Here is a 24,325-nt window from a genome sequence, read left to right on the forward strand (position 1 = left end):
CACAGAACTGCATTTGCCACATCCTGTACATAAACACTCGTGGAAGCCCACAGTCATACAAGGCACCCACGTGTACACGTCAACACACTCACCTTTAGATTAATCTCACCTTTCTGAGCAAGCAGATACAGCTACGACTCAGTCCAGTCTGAAAAAGGCTCCTGCAGGCAATTTTCTCTTAATCTGAGGATTTCCATTCTGAGCTGAAAAACCTCTTTTCACAGGGGACTTTGTGGCACCCACACCCAACCACCCCACCCCCCACTGCAAGCATTAAACTTAACATTGCCAAAGCAAAACACCCCTGTGTAACAACACTGTGTGGCATTTTTGGAATCCGTGAAATTGAGCAGACTAAATAAAGACTGGATTAACTTTCTGCTTTCACTTCTCTTGTTGCGCAGCTTTTATCTTTAGCTTTTCTGATTCAAAGGGTAGGAAACATGATGAAAATGCTAATGGGAAGACAACTTACACTTTACAGACATTCATAACTGTTTAGAAGATGCTGTACGATAATTAAAGTTTTTAGACACTTTAAAACAAGACACAACACTGTAGGTGCCAAATGTGTAAATGTGGATGTATAGTTGTGTGTATGTGAATGCAAAGCTTACAACTTTGACTAGCTGCGAGATGGAGACCTCGAATTCCACGGTGACCGGGTCAGAGACATTCTCCACTGGTCTGATGAACTGGTTATATCGTCTAAACAGCTTCCTGAACAGTCGGTCCTCTGCCTTGGACGAGAAGCAATCTGAGGACGCACAGTTAAAGAAGACAGAAAGAGCCATCACTGCAGACAAATGAGTGTGAGACAGGAGGAGGGTCAAAAGATATGTCAATTACAATCTCACCATATCTGGGGCATCATGGTTTTCTGGAAAGCTAATGCTGATGAGTCACAGCTATCATTATTAAACCTCCAAACCAAACTGATCAGCTCTGGTCATGTAAAATATAACTTTGATGGAGAACTGAGAGAAAATCAAGCCACAGCCTCTTCCAATTTAGATGCAGCATCACTTCAAAAAGTCCTTTGAGTTTGTTGAATCAATATTCAATGATGTTAGATGAATCATCTATTAAGAACTCTCCTTAGATTTTCATTCCACAGCTGGGATCATCAGAGGAAGAAGTTTTGTTTAAACAAATCTGTGACATAAGATAACTTTTAGGACATTGCTATATTTCAGATGCGTAATAATTGAGTCACAGAATTAAAGAGTGTAAGTATGAAGACTGAGAGCAGCGACGTCGAGTTCATGAAATGTCTTTTCATTTCTTATTTCGGGTTGGGTTAGAGTAGAATAAAGTTCAGGAGATATGTTCAAGAAACTCTGCTGTGCCTGACTATATCTTGCAGTTATCTCTCAATCTAACGCATAAGCTCAGGCTCAGTAGTTATATTAGAAATAGAAATAGAAAAAAAATTCATCCCCTAGTAGGGGAAATTCAAAAATATTACTGTCAGCATTAAAGTACTGTTATTTTTTGGTGTGTATTTATAAGTTTTGGGTTGTTTTTTTGTTTTTTTTGAGGCAATGCAGATTCAGCCTTAAAGGGGAACTGTGGTATTTTCAACATTAAGCCTCATTTATGAGTCGTCTGTAATGTTTTAGAACCCCCCTCACCGCTTTTTTGATGTTTACTGCTGTCTCCGGTATTTGCCTAATTTTGATTCTTCTCAACCTGCTTCAGAATGGCAAGTCATGTGCATGTCCAAAAAGGTCCGTAAAAGCACCATAAACGTCCGTTTTCAAAATAATCAACTCACCGGAGTGGTTACTGGTGTGCACTGGTAATCCATATCAAATTTCGTTGTGAAAAGTTGCTTCTGTCGTGTTTTATTTGGCAGCTCGTTCATGCTCGCACTATTTTCTTAGCGGTGGCGGAGTAATATCAACGAACATCCAGTACAAAATGTCAAATACCGCAGTTCTCCTTTAAGGTCAAGGCTAAATGCCCTTCAAAAAGTAATCATTTATTTATGTAAAGAAGATTGGATTGTAAATGTATGGTGGTGTTAGGAGGTGGCAGAGACTTCCAATCAGACCCCTTGGGTAATATGAAGAGGTGGAATATTGAAAGAGGGGGCTTGAGTAAAAGTGTGTCTGCAGGGAAAATAACAGAAGTTAGTTTAAAAAGAAAAAACTGGGATCAGACTGACTGGACCAAGAGTAGTGAATAAGACCATGGACCATGGTACAGGTGAAAGAAATAAGAAGGTAAGCTCAGTTTAGAAAAATAAAGTGAGAGGGTGAAGAGGAGGAAAAGACCAAACACCAGGGGAATAAGGGCACATTTTCTATATTGTACTACCAAACATTTAATACAGTCATATTTATGTGTCAGCATAATTCCAAAAAAGAATTGATTATCTTCTGTAGGCAAATTTTGATGGTTTACTTTAAAAGCATCTGAAATGATTCTGTCTGCATAGGTTGCACTGTGAACAGGTATCACCATATATAAAACTTCATAGTATAAAATTCCATTTAAACTCCCAGAAAAACAAAAGATCATCTAAATGAGCTGCATGTCCTTTTTTTCATATCTTTAGTGATGATAAATATATCTGTACTTCCTGGCACTTGTGAAGGTTCATGATTTATTATGATGTACCTACATAGGTATGTGTCTGACAGGATAGCTTCTATTCTTTATAAATATAAAGCGTCGTATTTAATAATTGTCCAGGAGGGAACTGAAGATGCCTGAGGCACAATATAGTGATGTCTACCACGTGGAAAATGTGTAGGAAGCTTTTTTAGCACAATGCAGGGGAGTTTCAGACTGTAGCCCGAGGACACAAGATGAAGGACTCAAAGGCTTTTTTTCTTTTTTTTTTAGGACAATGTGTTAGATGCTGAAAGAGCTATGATTTATTTTAAGTTTTCCCATTTCAAGCTTTTCTTTATAGATTAATGTCAATATTATAAAAATAATATAGCAAAAATATTAGGATGCTGTGCAATGGCACTAACTGAAATAGAATGCAATGATTTGCAAACCAAATAAATCAATATTTTATTCACAAAAGAACATAGAAAACATATCAGTTGTTGAAAGTAAAACATTTACTAAGACATATTAGCCCATCTTGAATTTAATGGCAGCAACACGTCTAAAAAAAGTTGGGACGGAAGCAACAAAAGGCTAGACAAGTAAGAGATAGTAAAAAGAAACAGCTGGAGGAAGATACTGTAACTAATTAAGTTCATTGGTAACAGATCAGTAATAGGATATGGTATAAAAAGAGCTCTTTAGGATGCAGAGTAAAAAAGGGCAGAGGTTCAGCAACCGTTAAACACAAATTGAGAACCAATTCCAGAATAATGTTTGTCAACATACAGTAACTGTGATTCAGTAATTGTGAAGACTGAATATTTCATCATCTACAGCACATGATATCATCAAAAGACTCACATGCACATGGGAACATGGCTGAAAATTCATTTTGGATTGTTGTGACTTTCGGGCCCTCAGGCAGCACGGCATTAAAAACAGACATCATTCTGTCCTGGAAATCACTGCATGGGCTCAGGAACATGAACACAGTTACTGTGCCATCCACAAATCCAGGTTAAAGCTCTCTGGGCAAAAAAGGAGAGGGGCCATCCAGCTTGTTGTCAGCACTCAGATCAAAGGCCTGCACCTCTGATGGTATGGGGGTGCATTAGGGCCTAAGGAACTGGTAACTTGTACATCTGAAGAGACACCATCATTGTTGAAAGGTATATACAGATTTTAGAGCAACATATGTTCCCATCCAGATAATGTATTTTTGATGGAAGGCCTTGCATAATGTATTTCAGCAAGAAAATGCTAAACCACATACATCTATTACAACAGCATGGCTGTCTGCAGTCCAGACCTTTCACCTATTCAGGTCATTTGGAGCATTATGAACCGCAAAATACAACAAAGAAGATCCAGGACCACATTAAAATTCCTCTCCCAAAGGTCCAACAGCTGGTCTTCACAGTTCCCAGATGTTTACAGACTGTTGTTAGAAGAAGAGGGGATGAAACACAGTGGTAAACATGACCCTGTGAGATGTGTAGCTGCTGTCATATTTTTCACAAAATAGTAAAATGTCTCATTTTCAACAACTGACGTGTTTTCTGCGTTCTTTTGTGAAAGAAAACATTGGTTTGTAAGATGTGCAACATACAGTTTTCCAAACTTATTTGAAATTGGAGTTGTATTATTTACTGGAGATACATACAAAATTCTCAGATAATGTAACAATGGCTGAGGCTTGTGTTATCAGCAGTCAGAACTGCAACGAATCCTCAGGGTTACAATTAGTTTAAGCATAATAATAGTGAAAGTGAAGTCAAAATCGAAAAAAGACCAGTTGGCTGTGTGAGATGTTTTTCAAATGAAACTACATCAAAGTGACCAGTTTGACGTTTTCCACATGATTCCCCTTTGAAGCCAACTGAGTCACATCCGTTATGCCTCCTGTGCTCAGTGAATATGATCACCCATTCTTCCTTCTTCCAGACGCCTCAAGAGTTATGCAGAAACCCCACTCACCTCTTCATCATCACATATAAATATCTGGATCAATACCATATGTATTCAGGTAGGGAAGCCTGTAATGTTGTTGCATGATGAGAGGAGATAAAAGGGGGACTGGACTGGAAGTAGATGGAGAAAAACCAAAACAGGAGACAAGGAATAGAAGTTGGAAAATAAAAGAAATCTACCACTCAGAAGAACTTTGAAGAACCTGTGTCAGCTTACTAATACTTTTCTCCTAAACTACTTGAAATACTGTCTTCATTATACTAAACCCAGCCAAAAAGAACTTTTGAAAGATGAGAGAAAAATCTCTTAATTACAATGGACCTCTTTGGAGACAGCCTTGAAATCCTACAGATGAAACACTGCTGACTCAATTTTATCAAGTTCCCTCCTTCAAAGGCAAAAGATAACCCCCAACATGAAGACAACAATGACACCACAAATCCAGCTGAGAATGAACTCTCGATGACAGCCCTCTGGAGACAATGACATGCCGAGCTAAGAAAAAGAGAACCCAAACACCTAGGCAAGGAGAGGCAAAGAGGGGAAAGGAGAGGAGAGAAGAAACGGACTGAAAGAAAAGCCTTCTTAAGATGTCACTCAGAAGATTATGAGAATCCAGACTTCATACCCTTCTGTCTGATAGCTGCTTAGCATGTGCTAAAGCTATGCTGAATAGAGTTTAAAGAGAGACTGAGCATTTTTCATCTGATCCACATTTGGCAAAGAAATTAAAACATTTCTATTCTCAATGCTGACAGAAGCTTTTCACCATCATGGACTCAAAGAAATGCCATGGAGAATAACTGAGAAAAGAAAAAAGGTAAAGGTAAAAAATAAAGTGAAGAAGTGGTTAAATTCTATGAAGCAAAAGAGGACTGCCACGGTGCTTCATTTGCATTTAAGCATTTAATCACAATGACAGCGTTACCCTCTGCTACACATCCACTAACCAAACCAGTGCTTTGATTGAAACAGAGTAGTGCGCTAACAGGCTCACGTGCACATGTGAACATTTGACATGGTCAGATGCTTTTCATGTTAAGAATCAAAAAGGAACCAGGAAATGAGCTTCAGGTTCAACCCACTTTCATCTGGAATTACCACATTTATGTCCTCTCTGTATCCGACTGGTCTCAATCATCAGTGTGTGCTGGCTGCTTTCATCATAGTCAGATTAACAGATGGCATGGCACAAAGAGTGAAAGATGAATTCTATGGATGAGAATGTTTAGTGAGTAACAAGTCTCTGAATTCATGAGGAATAAAAGGAGATTTTAAAAAGTCTACGACAATATGCAAATTAATTATCCTCTCACATTCACTTTGCTATAAATTAAATACGACCTGACAAAATTGACCAAGTTAGCAGTTTACGGTTCATTAAAACTCTTCCACAGACAACTACTGCAAGCTGTTGAATTAAGAATGCGTATGAGATTAATAAATCGCTGTAAGTGTCTTCTAAGGGACTCATGGCCTGCACAGGGTGTTGTCTGTCTCCCAACCAATGCCAGTCGGGATGAATAGTAAATGGCACACACAGTGAGCCTTTAACCATTTAAAGGCTTGATAAGGCTTAATCATCATCATGCACTTCATATTCTTTACGTTCAGTTGCTTATTCTCTATCATACACATTTGCACATCTCTCTTCCACCTAAATCATGGCTGCCTCCCCTGAGCACAATGATAATGTCCTAAACTGAAGCACAATCTCATCCCGTTAGTCATTCAAATATATATTCTGTCATGTCAAATCATTTTTACAAACCCTACATTTTAAATGATGGTTTATTCAGCCTGGTTTATGCTATTATGGTACATTTTGATCATTCATCAGGTTAACACATCAAAAAGTATATTTATGTTTATTTGTTCAAAAAGGAACAAGCACCTCAATCAACATGACGACCTCAGTCTGAGATTATGGCAGATTTAGCCGTACAGGGTCATTTTTATCCCAGTTCCTTCTCAGGTTGATGGCTTGTAGTATATTAAAAGAGGCTACAAGCATACTGCAGTAACATAATAAAGTTGATGGGAATAAGCAGGTAAAATCACATTTCTGCAGTTTTAGGGTATCTCTATTGGCTCCATGTGAAATTGGAATAGAATTTAAAAAAAAAAAAAACTCATATTGCCACATTATTCTAACAGATAATGTGATTGATTTAATTTCCTAGAGTTCCAGAAGTAGCATATTAGACAGCTTTCAGGCTCCTAGTTTGAGTTCAGTAGACAGACGCAGTTTCTAATAAAGCTTACTTACTTGTTTGTACACAGAGACAGATGGCTGTTCTTCCTGGGTCTCGTTTTACAGAATTTTTTCCTGTTAAAAAGGAGTTTTTTTCTTACTTTACTGATCGTCAGTGATTGCTTTGTAGGTTTTTTGTTAGTTTATTTTTTCTTTGAAAAAGTGCCCTGAGAAGGCTTTTTGCTATGAATTTCTAGTATATAAATAAAAGTACATTTAATGAATTTTTGGGCCCTTGGTTCTGGTACTCTGGACAGTAACCGGTTTAAATAAAAAACAGCTCATTATATTGTACAGCCTATATTTATGTATATATATATATATACATACATGAATACGACCTTATAAGACCTTGTATACCATTACGATTTGCTTCTGGAATCATCCTTTACTAACACATCAAATATGTAAAATCTGTGTTTCATTATGTTCAGCAATTTTCTTTCTACATTAATCCTTAGATATAAATGTGTTATAACTGCCAACAATATCTTTTGACATGGCTGTACCTCTGTTCTTTACTAATGACATTACTGAACAAAGCTTTAATTATTAAGCACTTTTCAGCAGAAATCCTGAAAGCTGTAGAGAGAAAAAAACTTAGAAGGACGCAAGCACGGAAATGACGGTTTAAAAGAATCACGACAACACTTGTAAAATTCATTTGATAAGTGTATTGTATTAAACAATCAAAAAGGGAAAAATGCAGAAAAGAAAAAAACAAACAGCATCCCATGTCTCAATGATAAAACTAAGAAGTGAAAAATGCAGTACATCAAGGTCCAAAGCATGTACAATTAATGTACTCAACAGTACAGTTTCAATTATTCAACTCAATGCGCAGAATATGTCAAGACTCACTTAGAAAACGACTTGCCTCAAATATACATCCCCTGAAATATTGAATGCACCCAGGAGATGAGATGAAAACCAGTAACTGTAAGATATTCATATTCTGGGGGTCTATTCTTGGGGCAGAAGTTGTTGGAAAATAGAGCTTTTAACCTTTTAGTTACCCTGCATGGCAATAACAGACAAAGCCTAAACAAATACGGGCATCTCACAGCTTTGAGCCTTTATTGTAAGACTAATACATTTTGCCAACTCATATTACATTTTGATGGGATTACAGTGAGTGATGGGAGAGAGGAGACCATTTTATGGGTTGTTTGAGAGGCTTGTGTTAGAATTCCTTTTAGCTTTCATTTTCCCCTGAGTATGCAAACACTTTTAAAAGAGAGTGTATATGTGAGAAACAGAAAGGAAGAGAAAGAGATTGGCATGGAAGAGAGGAAGGTTATTTCTCTTATGTGTTATGTATAATTATGGTAAACAATACATGGGGCTGAATTGGCTGTTTTCCTTTTGAACCTGTAAAACTTATCTTAAAAGCAATGAATTCAACTGAAAAGGAAAAAGAAGAACGTATGAGAGAAAACAGAGTCAGCTGAAGTAGAAATTTGACAACCACGACACAATCTCAAAGATTTGTGTGTGAGAAAGTGTGGTGGGGTCATAAGAAAACAGCTACAAATATAATACAGCGCAGCAGGAATCTGACTCAGGTTGCTCCGTCTGGCCGAGACTGTTTATATGCCAATAAAACAGCTTTACCTGATTTACCTTTTCCTTTTATCCCTTATTAGTGTCCACATATCTGTGTGCTCACATATTTTCAACTTTTTTTCACCTAATAGAAATTTCCCCCGAGGTCCACTCACCAAAAAAAAGTGGGTTACATGAATATGAATAGTTTTCATGGAAGAGAATCACTAAACCTCTGTAGTATACTATATCAGTGGTGGTTATCTCATTAGAAGAGGTACATGTTGTCCATATTAGGAGTAAATGAGATCAAATTACTCATTTCACTTGGGCAGGGGAACTGTCCTCTTCACATTGAACCAGTGTGAGAAAAATTAGGCATCAATGATGTGCGTTTTTGGGGTTGGCTCAAATTATATCCAGCCTACAACTCTTTTCGAAAAAGTGCAGAAACGAAACATAAATAATCACAAAATAACATTGTTCTTTTTATATATAAGTTGTAAGCTGTTTTCATTTGAATTAAGAAATGGTAGGACAGTTTATGTTTTCGTGAAACGGTGAACTCCAGCAAGCTGGTTGAGTGATGTGAATGCGGCTAAATGAGAAGAGATGGCTGCAGCATGAGGAGTTATCATCACATCAATCTGTGACTCAGTTTGTATTTAGCCACGCCCCATCTGCTGTGTTCTGCTCCATAAATTCATACTGTGATAAAAACCTTGTTACAACACAGCTGCACACACACACACACACACACACACACACACACACACACACACGCATACACATATACACGCCTCATCGCTACAGTTCAATGAATCATCAGTCATGCATTCAAATATATTTAGAGAACAGGGAGCAGTACTAACACAACAGACAGTGTAGTGAATATGTTGACTGGCAACAGAAAGACTTTTAGTCCAATTTAAAACCAACAGAAGCAAACCATACTGTACACCACCTGTGTACGTGCTGTTTACAATTTGGTTGTGCATTTCTGTATTGTAAATAGCTATGCACACAACTGCATGAGATCTTCTGTTTGCCACACTTTACCCACACTCAGCTCTGAGAAAGGATGCAAGGTCTGTTTGCATGAGTTACACTGATCAGAATGATCACAAGTGCAGCAGTGTGTGGTCTGATAGTGTGATGTTGTATTATGTACTCTGCCAATTCATTCTTAAAATGACATTTCAGTCATCAAAGATAGCAATCTTTCTACAAGGTTAATGAATGCCAACAGGTAAGTGCTGCATTGTCTGTTTCCCAAAGCTGTTTACAGATTGAAAAAGACACCAACATAAATAAAAAGCACATAAAAGCTTAACATAAAGAGATCTAAAATGGTAAGACAAAAAGATCCAGTTTTAAAATGACCAAAAAGAGTATGAAGAGTAACTACATAAATATATAAAACAACCACTATGCATGTCACCAAAAATAAATGCAAATGTCTGCAAAAAGATGCAAAACAACAGCATAGAGACAGATAACAACGAATATTAAATGCAAAATGATTGGCATGGGACAATTGCAATCATCTGGAAATGTAAAATGGCTTCATTGACACTCAAAATTATCAACACAAGATGGAAAACAACCACAATGAAATTCAAAGTCATTAAAAATTAGGCCAATTTTTTTTCCATTGGAGATGCAGAACTAGCTAAATTGGATGCAAACTCAACAACATGAAGCACAAAACAACCGTATAAGGAAACAAACTCACTACAGGAACATAGCGACTATGAACAGATGCAAAACTACCACAGGGAGATTGAAAGCAAGGTGGGAAAACAAAAAACAAATCATATTTGCATAGGATGTCACATTGCTCAGTCTGGGTGCCTTGCTTCTTGGAAAGTCATACCCAGGGGGCTTCAATAGAGTAGGTAGAGTTCAGATATCAGCCACAGTTTAGCAAGTTTTTCACCAGATGTTTCTGTCAGCTGCTCTCTGAGATAACCACCAACTTCAGGAGTTCACCAAATTACCTCCCAGGAGTGTGTTCTTTCAAATAAATTGGACGGCAGTATGAGATTTAGGCTGTTCACTTTTTACAAGAATGTACAAATGACAGAGTTACAGATTTGACTCAACATGTGTCTCTGAAAATTGAGAGTAAGAGAGAACACACACCTCTTAGGGTCATGCAAGGATAAAGAATGAATGTACAGGCTGATAAACCATGAGAGAGCCTATCTGCCACCATGCATAAATCAGCTAGCTGCTATTTATGCCCTTAAAGCAAATGTTTACGTTAACGCTTTGAAATTCCGCAGCATAATCACCGTTTGTGCATCTATTTCACAGAGTGGCTCAGGGTCAGACTCTCTGCTCAGCTGCGGTCGGTGATTAAGAGGCTGGATGCATTCCAATGATCACAAATCCTTTCATCCATTCCAACTATTTCATCTTTCCTTTCTTTCCTTCTGCCCTGCCTATCCTTTCTGTTTTCCTTCATTTCCCACCACTTCTTCCTTCTCCTCAATTCTTCCTCTGAAGCTCTATCTTTTTTCCTTTCATCCCCCTTTTCTTCCTCTGTCTCTCCTTCTGTCATGTTCTGCTAGCAATGCTTAATTTCTCCCTCCACCCCTTTCTTCTCTTCCTTCCTACCTTTTTTTCTTCCTCCCATCATCCTCCTGGTCTTCCACCATCCCTATTCACTCAATTTCAGCAGTTTTTTCTTTATTTTTACAGACTCACCTGCTGATAATCCTTGATAACCTCTGTCAAGACTTTCGGCTTAATCAGAGATAACTTTGATAACCCCACTTCATCAGGTAACCCCACCCTAAAGGTATCAGTTTGCTCCATATTCGTACAAAGAAACACAACTAATGACAAGTCAATACAACTTTGAAGTGCCAGAATTGCTGTGAAACTATGGAAGATTATCAGATTCATACAGAGACAGACATTGCTTTAAGAAGGGCGTTTATCAAATGCTTTCAGCCCCCTGACAGATAATTTCCAATCTGCCCTCTGTGTGAATAAACAACGGTGGAACAGGCCCTGTATAACCTCATATCTCACTGCAGAAGTAAACAGGAAAACATATCCTGCATAATATCCTGCATACTAATTCTAATCTGTTTTGGTTTCCTGAAATCTTGCCTCAGAGCAACATTTGCATTCATCAAAATTAATTTGCTTTTTTCCTGGATTCTTGTGCATTTCAATTTCTTGTTTATGTAAACTCTGGGAAGACGTTTTTTATACAGAATTGCTGAATTGCACGTTTTGCATTAAATCTTCATTTTTTTTACAACCATTTTGACATTTTTAAATGATAAAACTGAGAAAAGGCTGTCGGGGGAAACCTTTCTAAGTTTAGGTAATAATAAATAAAAAGACGATCCATCACCTTGGATGAAGAAAAACTTACTGATAATCATGATGGGGAAACCACGAGTCTTAATCGTGACAAAATCTCTAAGTTAACTCTGGACACTAAAACACCTCCTCGCTTTGCCCTGTCCCTCCGAACCACATAATCCGAATGTGTCTCTGAAAGCGTCAAATCTACAGGATACAGTCTACAACCTTTCAAATAAATCCCTCTTACCTCGTGCCTTCAAACCAACGAGAAGAATCAGCAAAGTGAGTCTTACAGCTGGCTTCATCTCTCCCCTGTGAGTTGGGGATCCCGTTCACTTTTTTTATTTATTTATTTTTTTTTTTCGAAAGAACGCTGTCTATTTTGACCGATGGGAGAAACAACTTGTGTCAAATTGCTTGAGAACACCCGTCTGTCCCCTGGTGCCGTCTCTCTTGCCGTGCCGGTGCGCTCCTTCCTGATATTATCCGAACTCATGGTTCGTCCCTCCCCTATGAGCGCAAAGCTCCCCACTGGCGCATCCATACATGCAGGGAGGGAACTTGATTCCTTGGCTGATGGAAAGAAAAGAATTTAGAAGTTTAACACTGAGAGTGTCTTATACATGTGTATATATGCGTGCGTGTGTGTATAAAGTCAAGTATCACATTTGTTTAGTAGTTTTTCTTCAAAACTCAGAATGAAGAATATTGAATTACCCTTTTAGGTCGTTTCAATCGCATACATATAAATAACAATGGTGAAATAATGGTGATATCTGGCTATAATATAAATATTTTGTTTTTCAGACGGTATCGAGTGATGGAAAGTTTCCATGTAAAGATACAGGAGAGCGACACAGCTCGTTTCAGCACCAGAGACAGCGCAAATGAAGCGAGCTGTACTAACTTGTTTGTTTCACACATTCGTAGCCTCTCTGGACCGAGCAGTGAAACTGCAAGGACCCTATTGTATCTGTAAGGTTTATTATTATTATTATTATTATTCTTTCTTATTCTTTGCAAAAGGTATGCGAAAACTCAGGAAATTTTGCGAGCGCCACGTGCCGGTCGACGACATGAAAGAATCTAAACTTTATATTTTTGGGAGTCGCTCATTGGCTCTGTAGCGCCCCCTACGATGGTTAAAAATTGTCCCCGCAATAGGATTAGTTTCGCGTGGGACGACGAAATTCGGTACACTCATTCATCATGCCAAGACGCACAAAAAAGTGTCATGCCGCCAATGTGCCACGTCCACAGGAAGTCGGCCATTTTGGATGGAAAGTGCGTTTTCGTGCCATTTTTGACCGATTCTACACCTTGTATAAGATCGAACTTGTCCTACAGATTTAATGCTACAGACTTCAAACTTGGCCAGGTTACTCTTAAGACATGGGGGGAAAAAATTCATGGAGAAACTTTTTCAAACCTCAAAGGGCGTGGGCATGGCGACGCCTCAAAGTTTGATGACTCGCCATCACTCGCCACAACAAATTAAGTTGCTTATAACTCCCACATACATTATCCAATCTGTCCCAAACTTCATACGGTGAATGCTGGACCCAGCCTGAACGCGTACATAATATCATAGTGACATCCACCCATAGCGCCACCTGCTGGTGGTTGGAAACATCTTTTTTTTTCACACCTCGCATTTGATCAAACTCCTCCTACATATTTAATGCAACAACCTTCAAACTTGTCCAGGTTACTCTTAAGACATGGGGGGAAAAAATCATGGAGAAACTTTCTCAAACCTCAAAGGGCGTGGCCGTGGCGACGCCTCAAATTTATGACTCGCCATGAAAAATTGAGTCGCTTATAACTTCCACACACATTATCCAATCTGTCCCAAACTTCATAAGTTGATTGCTGGACCCAGCCTGAACGCGCACATATAAAATAGTGACATCCACCTACAGTGCCACCTAATGGTGGTCGGAAACATCTTTTTTTTTTCACACCTCGCATTTGATCAAACTCCTCCTACATATTTCATGCTAAAATCTTCAAACTTGGCCAGGTTACTCTTAAGCTAGGGGGGAAGAAAACTCTTGAGAAGCTTTTCCAAACTCTGAACGGTGTGGGCGTGGCCAGGCGGTGACAATCGTGTGATGGCGTTTGTGATTTGAAAGCCTTATCATCATCGCAACTTAATGAAACTTGGCACACACGTCCACCCTGATGACCTCGTACGTATGTAAAGGGTATCGTGTGTGGGCGGAGCAAAATGGCTCAGTGGCGCCCCCTAGAAATTTTCAAAAACCCCTCCGCATTGGGGTTATGATGTGCTCGTACGTACGCAAAGGGTATCGTGTGTGTGGGCAGAGCTGCGGCTCCAGCGTCCAACGCATGCCCCAACGTGCGCACATCCCAACGTACGCACACCTCGGTCCCGCTCACAGCTGCTTGCAGCTTTCTAGTTCTATTAATCATATCTCAGTTTATGTATAATTATTGGATTACTTTAGACTGTTAGCACGGCTAAATCCAAGATTTAAGATTTTGCCCATTTGGCATGCTGTGCCTTTTCCCAGCCACTAAACCGCAGCACTGCGCTGTGATGAGTTCGAAGCGCGCTTCCGCCTCATCTATACGCGCATCAGAAACTCCGCAGATGCCTGTTTACCAGATGATTAAGTTTAATTTTAGCCACTGACTTTACACGCTTGGTTTGACGTCATGAAACTAAGTAATTCAGGAGGCAGTGCTAAGCCCAGCTGCGTTGCTTGGTGAGGAAAAAAAAGAAGGATGGAGACACATCTGGGGGGATATGTCCTGATGCTGCACGCGAGGACAGGAAAACCAGCGAGACAGGCGTCATTTTTCACCGTTTGATTGTTTACGTGTGTCCTTCCAAACACACATATACACACATTATCTGCCCATAATCAACATTTGAACAGGAAAAATATTAGTTTGTTGGAAAATAAACTAAATTTTTAACCAGTCTCACCAAAAGTTGATTAATTTGACTATCCTAAATAAAGAGAGGTCTTCTACAATGCCTATGAACAAATTATCGACAAAAATGCTTGAATTCTTACTGATTTTTGAAAATTGATATGTTCCAACAGACATTGTACAGTTTTAAATTAGTTATGACAACATATAGTGTTTGGGCAAGGTTTATCATGTTACTATACAATAAAGTATTGAGCCAACCTTAATTTCTTTATATACAAAAAAGGTGACATTTGCATGAATTAACTGAAAGTGCATGAGTGCAAACATAAACTAACTAAAGGATTGTTTATATATATATTAACAGGAAAACAGGGAATGAGTGAATAAATCGAAATGCAGTATTTAAGATAGAACAAAAAGTCAACTTTTTTTTTTATGAGCACCTTTATTCTGCAACACAGTCTGAACCCTCTTAGACGAGCTTTCTGTCATTTCTTTAAGGAGTCTTCAGGAATAGTTCTCCAGGCATCTTGAAGGACATCCCAAAGCTCTTCTTTGGATGTTGGCTGCCTTTTGTTTTTCGTTCTCTGTCAAGATGATCCCACACTGCTTCAGTAATGTTGAGGTCCGGGCTCTGGGGAGGATTCATCCCTCCATCAGACCTGTTGCCACTGATTTTCAGTCCACTTCTGGTGTCATTTGGCATACCTCAGTCTTTTCTTCCTCCCTTCCTTAAGGATGGCTTCTTGACAGCCACCCTTCCATGGAGACCATGTCTGATGAGGGCCAACAATAGATGGATCTGTTGATGGTCCAGATGTATCTGGTAATGTTGGTTAGGGCATTTGTATAAAATGTTGCAATATGTCAAAGAAACAACTAAACTTGTGGTGTTGTGTCCAAGGTAAAAGTCAACTATCTCTAGCACGTGGGATATAAATATTCTTCAGATACATGAATTATAGGTGTGCATACTGGTGATGGCACACATATGTATACACACGCACGTCCACACACAGACAACCACACACACACACACACGCACACACACACACACACACTTCATGTCAGGACTACCCTTTCACTTAAAGGGGAACTGCGGGGCATTTGAAGCGCATTTCCATTGCTAGAGGTTGTCAAATACTGATAGTAGGACACAGACAGGTGCAAATCTGCGCTCCCTGTGTGGAGATCGCGCTGTTCGCGCAGCCTGTCATGCGAGGCTAATACATGGTGGCTAGGGGCAAGCGCTAACCCTTCCACGTAAAACAACAACTTGCACACTGCAGAAACGTCACACCACTTTATAAACCATCCGACAATAAAGTCACAAGCCTTACCATCAAAACCATATGCATGGTTCTCACATTACTGGCATGGGGACGTTACAAAACAACTTTATAAACAGCATGTCACTTACCGGTTGTTGGTATGCTCGCGCATGTGAAAGCCCAAAAGAGTCGATGGACGATAATCCCATATACAAAACAATTATATTCTCTAGAAAAACTGTGTTCAAGTATTTAAAACATTACAACAATACATGCCCAGTAAGTGACATGCTGTTTATAAAGTTGTTTTGTAACGTCCCCATGCCAGTAATGTGAGAACCATGCATATGGTTTTGATGGTAAGGCTTGTGACTTTATTGTCGGATGGTTTATAAAGTGGTGTGACGTTTCTGCAGTGTGCAAGTTGTTGTTTTACGTGGAAGGGTTAGCGCTTGCCCCTAGCCACCACGAATTAGCCTCGAATGACAGGATGCGCGAACAGCGCGATCTCCACACAGGGAGCGCAGATTTGCACCTGTCTGTGTCCTACTATCAGTATTTGACAACCTCTAGCAATGGAAATGCGCTTCAAATGCCCCGGAGTTCCCCTTTGAGGCCATATAATCCCAACTAAACAAAGTCAACCATCATAACAGTGCACGTCTTGTTTGAAATTTGTCACAACTGTCAGTATCTTCTCACTTCAACATGAAAAAATATCAAAACAATGCTTCTCTGCCTTTTTATTAGCCATAGGAGGGAGTTTACTGAGTCTGATCCATGGAGGCAAGAGCTGCATAAAAACAACAGATGTACACACAGAATACGCACAACAGGGATAATGTGCTTTTTCTGTTGCTGATGTTGCCATCCGACAAGTGCTGTGCTCACAGTGTGGCATCATGACATGCTTGTCTTCACCAGTCTTATTAGTGAAGCAGTTTCCAGGAGGAACTGGGTGAGAATCAATGTTTCTGCCAGGACTGTTTAGTGTGATGCGCCATAACTGGTACTGCCCTGCTCTCTCATGTTTAATTCATGTTTTTTGGAAAAAACTGGGTGTGTTATGCCCAAAAGCCTCTCGGTTCTCTTGTTATTCTTGATTTTATTCAATTTTTACGCTTTCTGGCACCCTTCTCCTTTCACCTCACATACCTACGGCACAGCTTTTCTTCTGCCCTCATTCATGCAACATGCACTGGAGCCATCTTTCTTCTTCCAGTGAAACAAAAGACATGAAAATATCTGTCTCTCTCGCTAGAACTTTTAGACAATCCTGAATTATTTACAACCACATATCTGCGGCACATCCTCTGGCCCAGAGAAAAGTGCTTTTATTTTCAACCCCAAGTAATGAAATTCAGATGGTCTGTTTTTACTATCCCTGGCATGATCATCTCCCAGAGATGCGTTTAATGGAGTGGAGGGGATGAGAGGCTTCTGGGAGCTTCCAGGAGGCAGGGTTGTCAATATTACATCTTAACTATATAGTAAGGTAGAAATAACAGCATAGTGTGGTAAAGAAAAGAGGTCAGGGTTGAAATAGGGACAGTCGAATGCATGATTTTCAAAGAACTTAAGAGCTTATGCTTATATCCAAGAAACCCCATCAGTTTCTGCTACTGCAAATGGAATCTGATGCAATGCATAACACAGATTTAGTATATCTGGTTAAAGTACATACGTAATCCCTTTAAAGCAGAAAGTGGTCACATAACAGGGTGTCAGAATATTCTTTACAATTTCTTATTTCACTGCGTTCCCAAAAGTTGTTATTTTTAAGAAGAAAATGTAAATCAGGATGACTCGAATCTTGCCAGAAAACATGCATTTGGTGAGTCTGTCCACATCCTCTAAATCTACTTGTGTCACAATCAATGGTCATAAACTGTGAGACGCTAACATATCTCTCGGCTGTTGTTTTCTGTCATGCAGCATCTACATGACATAAGGGGAACCATGAATAATAAAATGTGTTAACCCCAACCGCGTGCATGTATTTTTCATTATCTAACCTTGTATTTAGTGACATCTAAACATATCCATATAGGTCTGTGTTAATTCTAACTCCAATCACAAGTTTTTAACTCTTTACCCGAGCCATAAGAAAAATTAGAAAAGTGGATTGTGGAAAAGATTATGCGGAATGGGCATCAAATATGTCGTCTCCTGTTTGGAAGTCCTCAGACAAAATCCTCCTACCAGCCCTTCCTCCTTTCCTACATGTAAGAGGTTTTTTTTAAACAACAGTGGCTACATCAACAGTCTTATTGTGACAGACGTAGTGAGATAAGAAAGTGAACGTCGATGTAATGGTGTCTGTGACCTGTGTAAAGAAAACTTTTAAATGTACAATTTTTGAGCTTTTATTGCAAACCTGCAACTTTTTGAGTCATTCTCTTTCTGACGGTCTCAACAAAGCTGAATATAAGTGGCCTTCTAAAGGTAAGGTGAGGTTTTGTAAGGCTACTGCACTTTTTTTAGATGTAAATGTACCAAATAAACTAGTAATAAGGTCAATTTGAGAACTTGGTTTGTTACAGACCTGGATTCTATTGTACATGAGGATCCCTGGTTAAAACCTAGTCTGAGTAAAAGGTGATCTAAAAGTGCTGATATGATTAAGGACAAATAAGGTTTGTTTTTTTCAGGATTATGCTTTGTAGTTGTTCTGTTTTCTGCAGACTATCTGGATATTGTCATCACACTGTGAAAAATAACACTGAAGAGATGTGCAGAAGTTCAACTGAATTAATTTTGGGCGAAGTGGATAACATTTAAAGGGACCAGGCTTGTAATTGGACATCTCTTTCATGTCAGTGCCTTGGCTGACTGTGTGGTTTACACTGTCAGTTGAAATGTCTGTATTTCTTGATGGCTTGGTATTTGGCTTCTTTGTCTGTGGGTTGTTGTCGAGCACAACAGTCAACGCCAAACCTTTTCAACTCATTGTGAAAATAAAATGGTTGGAAAGGTGAAAGGAAATATCAAATTAATTGAACAAAATGTGAGTTATAGCCTCAGGAATGGCTGAGTTGATGCCATCTGATATGACGTAATAGCTAAAGAACAATCTTTGCACCCTGTTTTGTCTCAAACACGTAAAGATAAGAAAATAATGTAAGTAAAGAGCACCTGAGCTGTTTTCTTTGTTCAAAATAATGTAAAACTGTTTTAGATAAAATCTACTAAAATAACTTTTTGTGCCTCCATCAGATGACATGGGGTGTGCCAATAGAAGGCATCCTGTTTTTGAATGGAGGATTATCAGCTTAATGCACACACCTACACACATGTGTTCATTTGTCTGACTGAGAAAAGCAATGATTAGTTTGACTGCCCACACAGAGCTATCGTGAGTTTACTTCTGGATGTGTATCTTTATGCAAACCTGGGTGTGCAGTATGAACCCACATAAGGAGGATTTATGTCCGCTGCAGGGACCATATTTTCAGCTGCAGCCTAAAATGAACATCCACAGAGGTGCACACATGTCCATGCTTCCATGACTTTCTGCTGCTTTTGCAAAATGAATTTCCCTTAGGACAGTAAAATGTCATATGGTCTGATATATGTCGTCCAAAGTGGGTTAGCTCATGCTGACTGTAATTTCCGTGGATTCAACTGGGGTCACCGAGTTTTGGCCCAAATTATATATAAAACTGATTAGGTAGGTTTAGATTGGAGTCTATCTGGACTATATGGTTTATGATAATCTTTACATGCACACACACACACACACACACACACTTATGCAAATCACTGAGCTCTGCAGATCTATGCCTGAGTGATGATGAGCATAAATCTGAAAAAGGCACGTCAGCTCACCAACACTTTGAATCTTACAGCTTGTGCTAGCGAGGAAAGAAGTATCTGACACTCAAACATAATCAAGCCACGGGCAAGATGAACACTCAAACATCATTTTGAACATCGCGCTCATAACTCTTTGTTGGACTGAGCAGCTTTTATTAAATACCATGGCATAAACGGGGAAGTAGAGTACAATTAAAGCCCAAATTATGGTGCCAATACTGTATTTTTCTTTTCTACATGTGTAGGAAATCAAAATTTACTCCAAAGCCAAAACTTAAATTTGGCTGTCAAGTATGAATTGTTAGTGCTGTACAAGCTTTGAAATATCTGACTGAATAAGGCATTTAAACATAAAAAATTTGATTAAACATTTCATTCACAACAGAATGTAATAATGTAATTTGTTTTCATCTGAATTTATATCTCGGTGCTATGTCTCTGTGCTGATGTCCTTTGTGGTCATCTCCAGCCAGTATGCTGAACAGACACACACCCTCACACACAGACGGATCAAATATTGTGTGCTGTTGGAAGTGTGTTATCCGGTGGGACAAACTGACTTATACCATCACGTTTAGCCAGCGATATCTAGAGGAGCCACAAAGACACAATGAAAACTCAGAAAACAAAAAAGAGCAGCGTCATCTGGGAGCGATATGTCTCTAAACAAAAAAACTTCTTGAACATATAACTATTTATTTTCTCAACCATCATCAGTTTACATGCAGTTCCACAGTCATGAGCAGAAACTTTATTGTTTTCTAGCCCAAAACACATGAATTCACTCTGAAGGCTGGCATCTTTCACCCAGCTTGTGTCATGTTCTTCGTTTCTTGGGTGTGTAGCGTAAAAAGGGACAGATAATTGGGTTTATCACCGGTGTATTTTTAGTTCCCAATTCTCCACACACAATTTACGAAAGAATAAAAAACAGTGAGGGGGAGTCTGAAAGCAGAAATAGAGAGAAGGGACAGGGAGGAGGGGAAGGATAGATAAGGAGGATAAACAGAAGAGGAAGAGACAGGGAGAAAGTGAAATAATGAGCCAGAAAGATGGGATCTGGCATGTGTTCAAGTTTGGTGGAGTGTGTGTGAAGGAAGCAGTGGCGTTTCCATCCTCAGGCATTTGTGTGGGTAGACAGAGCAGAACGTGCCCTATGGACTGCAGGGGGAGGCTGTCAAACCTCTGCTTATTTAGGAGAGACACCTGAGGAAACTTAAGTGACACTGGGGGCAAGATTTTCCAGCATGATTCAGACATCAGCTAACACTGGCAAATATTGCAGGGCATGCAGGTGCAAGTCTGCTGGTTGCTGTGTGGGCTGAGGCATCAGCTGCAGTAAGACGGACAAAACCAGAGCTGCTGTTTGACTCTTTGAAAGAACATCAGCTTTGCTTAAGATATGTGCTCAGGGTAATGGTTAATGAGCATTTGACCTTTTAGAAAATACACATTTGCTTTCCTGCTAACATGAGGAGATTGAGTGTGTCCTCAAAATATTAAGCAACAGGAAATGCTTAGCTCCACTGAAAAGCTTGAGAGGGGCAAACCAGAACTCTGTCGTTGAAAAGAAACAAATCTGCTTACCTATTGTTGTGGAGAAAAAACTGAACAGTCGGACTCGGTCTGGCAGCCTTTTTGGTCCCCAAAACAAATAAATGTAACAAACAAAATACACGTTTTGGATTGAAATTAAGTGTAACAATGGATATACAAAAATGACCCAAACGTTGGCATGATGTAGGCAGATTAAGAAGAAGCAAAAGAACAAAATAAACAGAATATTTAACAAAAAGTATTGTAGTGCTGGTGTACAAAGCAATCCAAGAGTAATTCCAAACTGCAAACTGAATGTGACATCAATCTAGATCAAGTGAACCAGGAAAAGAAACCGGTAGAGTAATAAAGAACTGGCAGCTAACTCAAATAAAATACACATGGTGATGACAAACAAAAACAGGTGGTGAGCAATCACACAAACAGGACACAAGCGTCAAGCAACAAACAGTAGAAGCAAAACCAACCGAGATGCATTAAAAAAAGAATTTAAGAATACAATAGGAAGCAAAACTGACTGAGGAGCCAGGACTCACCAGAAAACATGTCAAAGACACTAAACATGGATGTCCCGATGGACATCGTGAGATGTCGAGCTTTGATATCACCACTTTGTGGGACATATCCAGAAGTTAAATAATAATAATCGCACAGAATCACACTGTAGGTACAATGTGGTCTATATTTAGAAAGGGACAGCCGGCAAAACACAAGTCTTTCTGCAACATTTTGTGCTGTTGACCAACACAGCTACCACACTTTTTTGTCATGAGATCGTGTATAACTAAGATATTAAAAATAAAAATTGAATAATAAAACAGATGATGTTTAATCTTACAACAATTCTATCTTTCAGTTTCCACTGGGGTCGGGTCAGACTGACGAGGATTTATCAGCCACTTACATTCAAAGCTCCTTGATAGCATTTGAATATCAAGTAACCAAAATATCTTAGTGGCAACAGTTTCTTCATGGGTTAAAAAAAAGCTGAAATATATGCAACTCCAAAAGCTCTCAGATCCCTCACACATTCACAACCTCAAACAAAGCATCACGTTACACTGACCGTTGGCCTGCTCCATCCTCACCTGTCTTTCTGTGGACTCAACAACACAAATCTGTCAACCTCTTTCTCTTGCCATCCTTATATTGATATCACACACACACAGGTGCACACAAGCCAGAGGGGGCACAGTAAATATAGGTTTTGTCAATAACTGTCCACTACAGCAGAGGCTCATAGTTTTTTGCTGAAGTGCTGACTTCAGGTCAAAAATCAGTGCTTCACTTTGGCTGAGGTAAGAGATTTGGATCCGTTAAATCGTATCATGGTCTGATGTGTGTGTGCGTCCCTTCATGCAATAGTGCATTAAAGGTGACAGCAATGCTCTGTCTTCCAATGGTGCTGTTCTTTTAACAAGATATTTTTCTTTTGCTATCTGATGAAGGTTACAAATTCAGAAACACAAGGTTACAAATTCAGACTCCTTCCCAATGGAGCAAGAGCAGATGTGCTTTGAAGCAGGTGTCCACTTTTTGTCAGACTGATGAAAGACATTCACACTCGTGAATAACAACCAAACAGGATTCAACCCTGCACACGGATTTAACCTTTTCACACTTCAGACAGATCCACTGGCGATTCCCTTAAAAGATGTTTTAGTGTGTCAGCATGATCATACGTGTTTAAAAATGTCCTTTTAATCCGATCAATAGTACTGACTGAGCATTGACCAAAAATATGCTGGACAAATGTATGAAATTTTGTCTGGATATGTATTTAATAGCCAGAGCAGTACTTAGACACACGTTCACAAGACTTCACACACCTGTAAAACACACAAAAGTGGTGTCGTCTGCTGCTGTTAGATCAAAATCTGAAGAAAACAAGTTTGAGAAAAGTTCTTTTGCGCATAGCACATCACATGGCATATTTGTGTCATTATGCCAAGATTTTTTAAAAGAACAAATATACTCAGACTATGTTCTGCAAACCTTGTCTGCCCCTCTCTGAACGCTGAGCACCTCTTTTTATGGCACACTGTCAGAACTCAGCTTCAGAGTATACAGAATGTTATTTATCCCCACTACAAAGCAATAAAATGCTCGATCTTTCTTTCCTACTCTTTGACTGTGAGAGTAAGTCTGGGCAGACAGTGGAATCCTGCTCTAAAATAACAGCCTACAAGACTCTGAGCTTGTAAAATGATGTTTTGACATATCTTCACAGTTTGGGATTTAATACAAGTATCGTCATTTTTGAGTGTGCAGGAAAACGCGTGAATTCCTTCAAAGAGCGCTTTTATCCAAAGCATGACGCTCAGAGTAGTTACAACATCTGAGGCGATGTGGAGTTCAGTGTCTTCCCCTCTGGGTGTTAAAAACTGTTGGGTTAAGAAAGTAGGGAAGATGTCATGGCGTGTGTTAAAACAAACACAGTTCAACTGCATCACATTAACTGATACTTTTCCTTTATTACCTGCTGCTCAATCCTACCTCCTTGGCCCAACACACAAAAAAAGCCTTGCACACATAAAAATACAGGATTTGTGCTCATCAGCACCAATACAAAGTTTTCTGTTTTGTGATTAGCTCATGATTTCACCTGGACTCTACTATCTTAATTTCTATGACATACAAATCTCCTTATTCTGGTTCACTGGGTAACAAGTTTTGAAAAAGACACAAAACATGGTTCAGACTTGATAGAAACGTCCTAATGAAAGACATTACTTTGCTATTAGTGCTGAGTGTCACAAGTAAGTAATTAATCAAGTGAGGAGCAGGTCCTTTTCCTGATAGGCCTGCAGACAGGGGGACATTGTTTTGCAATCAGGGAAGCTGCCTCCTGCTGGTCATATGAAGGAATGCAGGGTTAAGGCAGCTCTGCTTAGGCTTAACTTCTTGGTCTCTGCGGCTGTTATGTGCAGTCTGTGATGAAAAAATGTGTGATAATGCAGACACTTTTTATTTGAAGCATTTAATCTTTTGTTTTCCACACAGAGTGTTCACATTCATGCACCGAAAGCCTGCAAACAAATCAACAGAGAAATCTTACTTTTATGATTATGAGAAACTGTATGTTGTCAAATAGTTTAAGCTATTTTTT

General features: G+C 39.2%; 1 protein-coding gene across 1 annotated transcript in view; it reads right to left on the reverse strand.

Moving 5' to 3' along the window:
- chrna6 (cholinergic receptor, nicotinic, alpha 6) overlaps positions 1–12,320 on the reverse strand; it is a 29,578-nt gene extending 17,258 nt beyond the window's left edge. Inside the window, exons 1-2 of the mRNA XM_075463538.1 lie at positions 11,913–12,320; positions 618–757 (exon numbers count right to left, since the gene is read on the reverse strand). Coding sequence (XP_075319653.1) covers positions 618–757; positions 11,913–11,970 — 198 coding nt within the window. The 5' untranslated portion in view covers positions 11,971–12,320. The remainder of the gene's footprint in view (positions 1–617; positions 758–11,912) is intronic.
- Positions 12,321–24,325: the final 12,005 nt, after the last annotated feature.

The sequence above is a fragment of the Odontesthes bonariensis genome, chromosome 4 (genome assembly GCF_027942865.1).
Source record: "Odontesthes bonariensis isolate fOdoBon6 chromosome 4, fOdoBon6.hap1, whole genome shotgun sequence".
NCBI lineage: Eukaryota > Metazoa > Chordata > Actinopteri > Atheriniformes > Atherinopsidae > Odontesthes > Odontesthes bonariensis.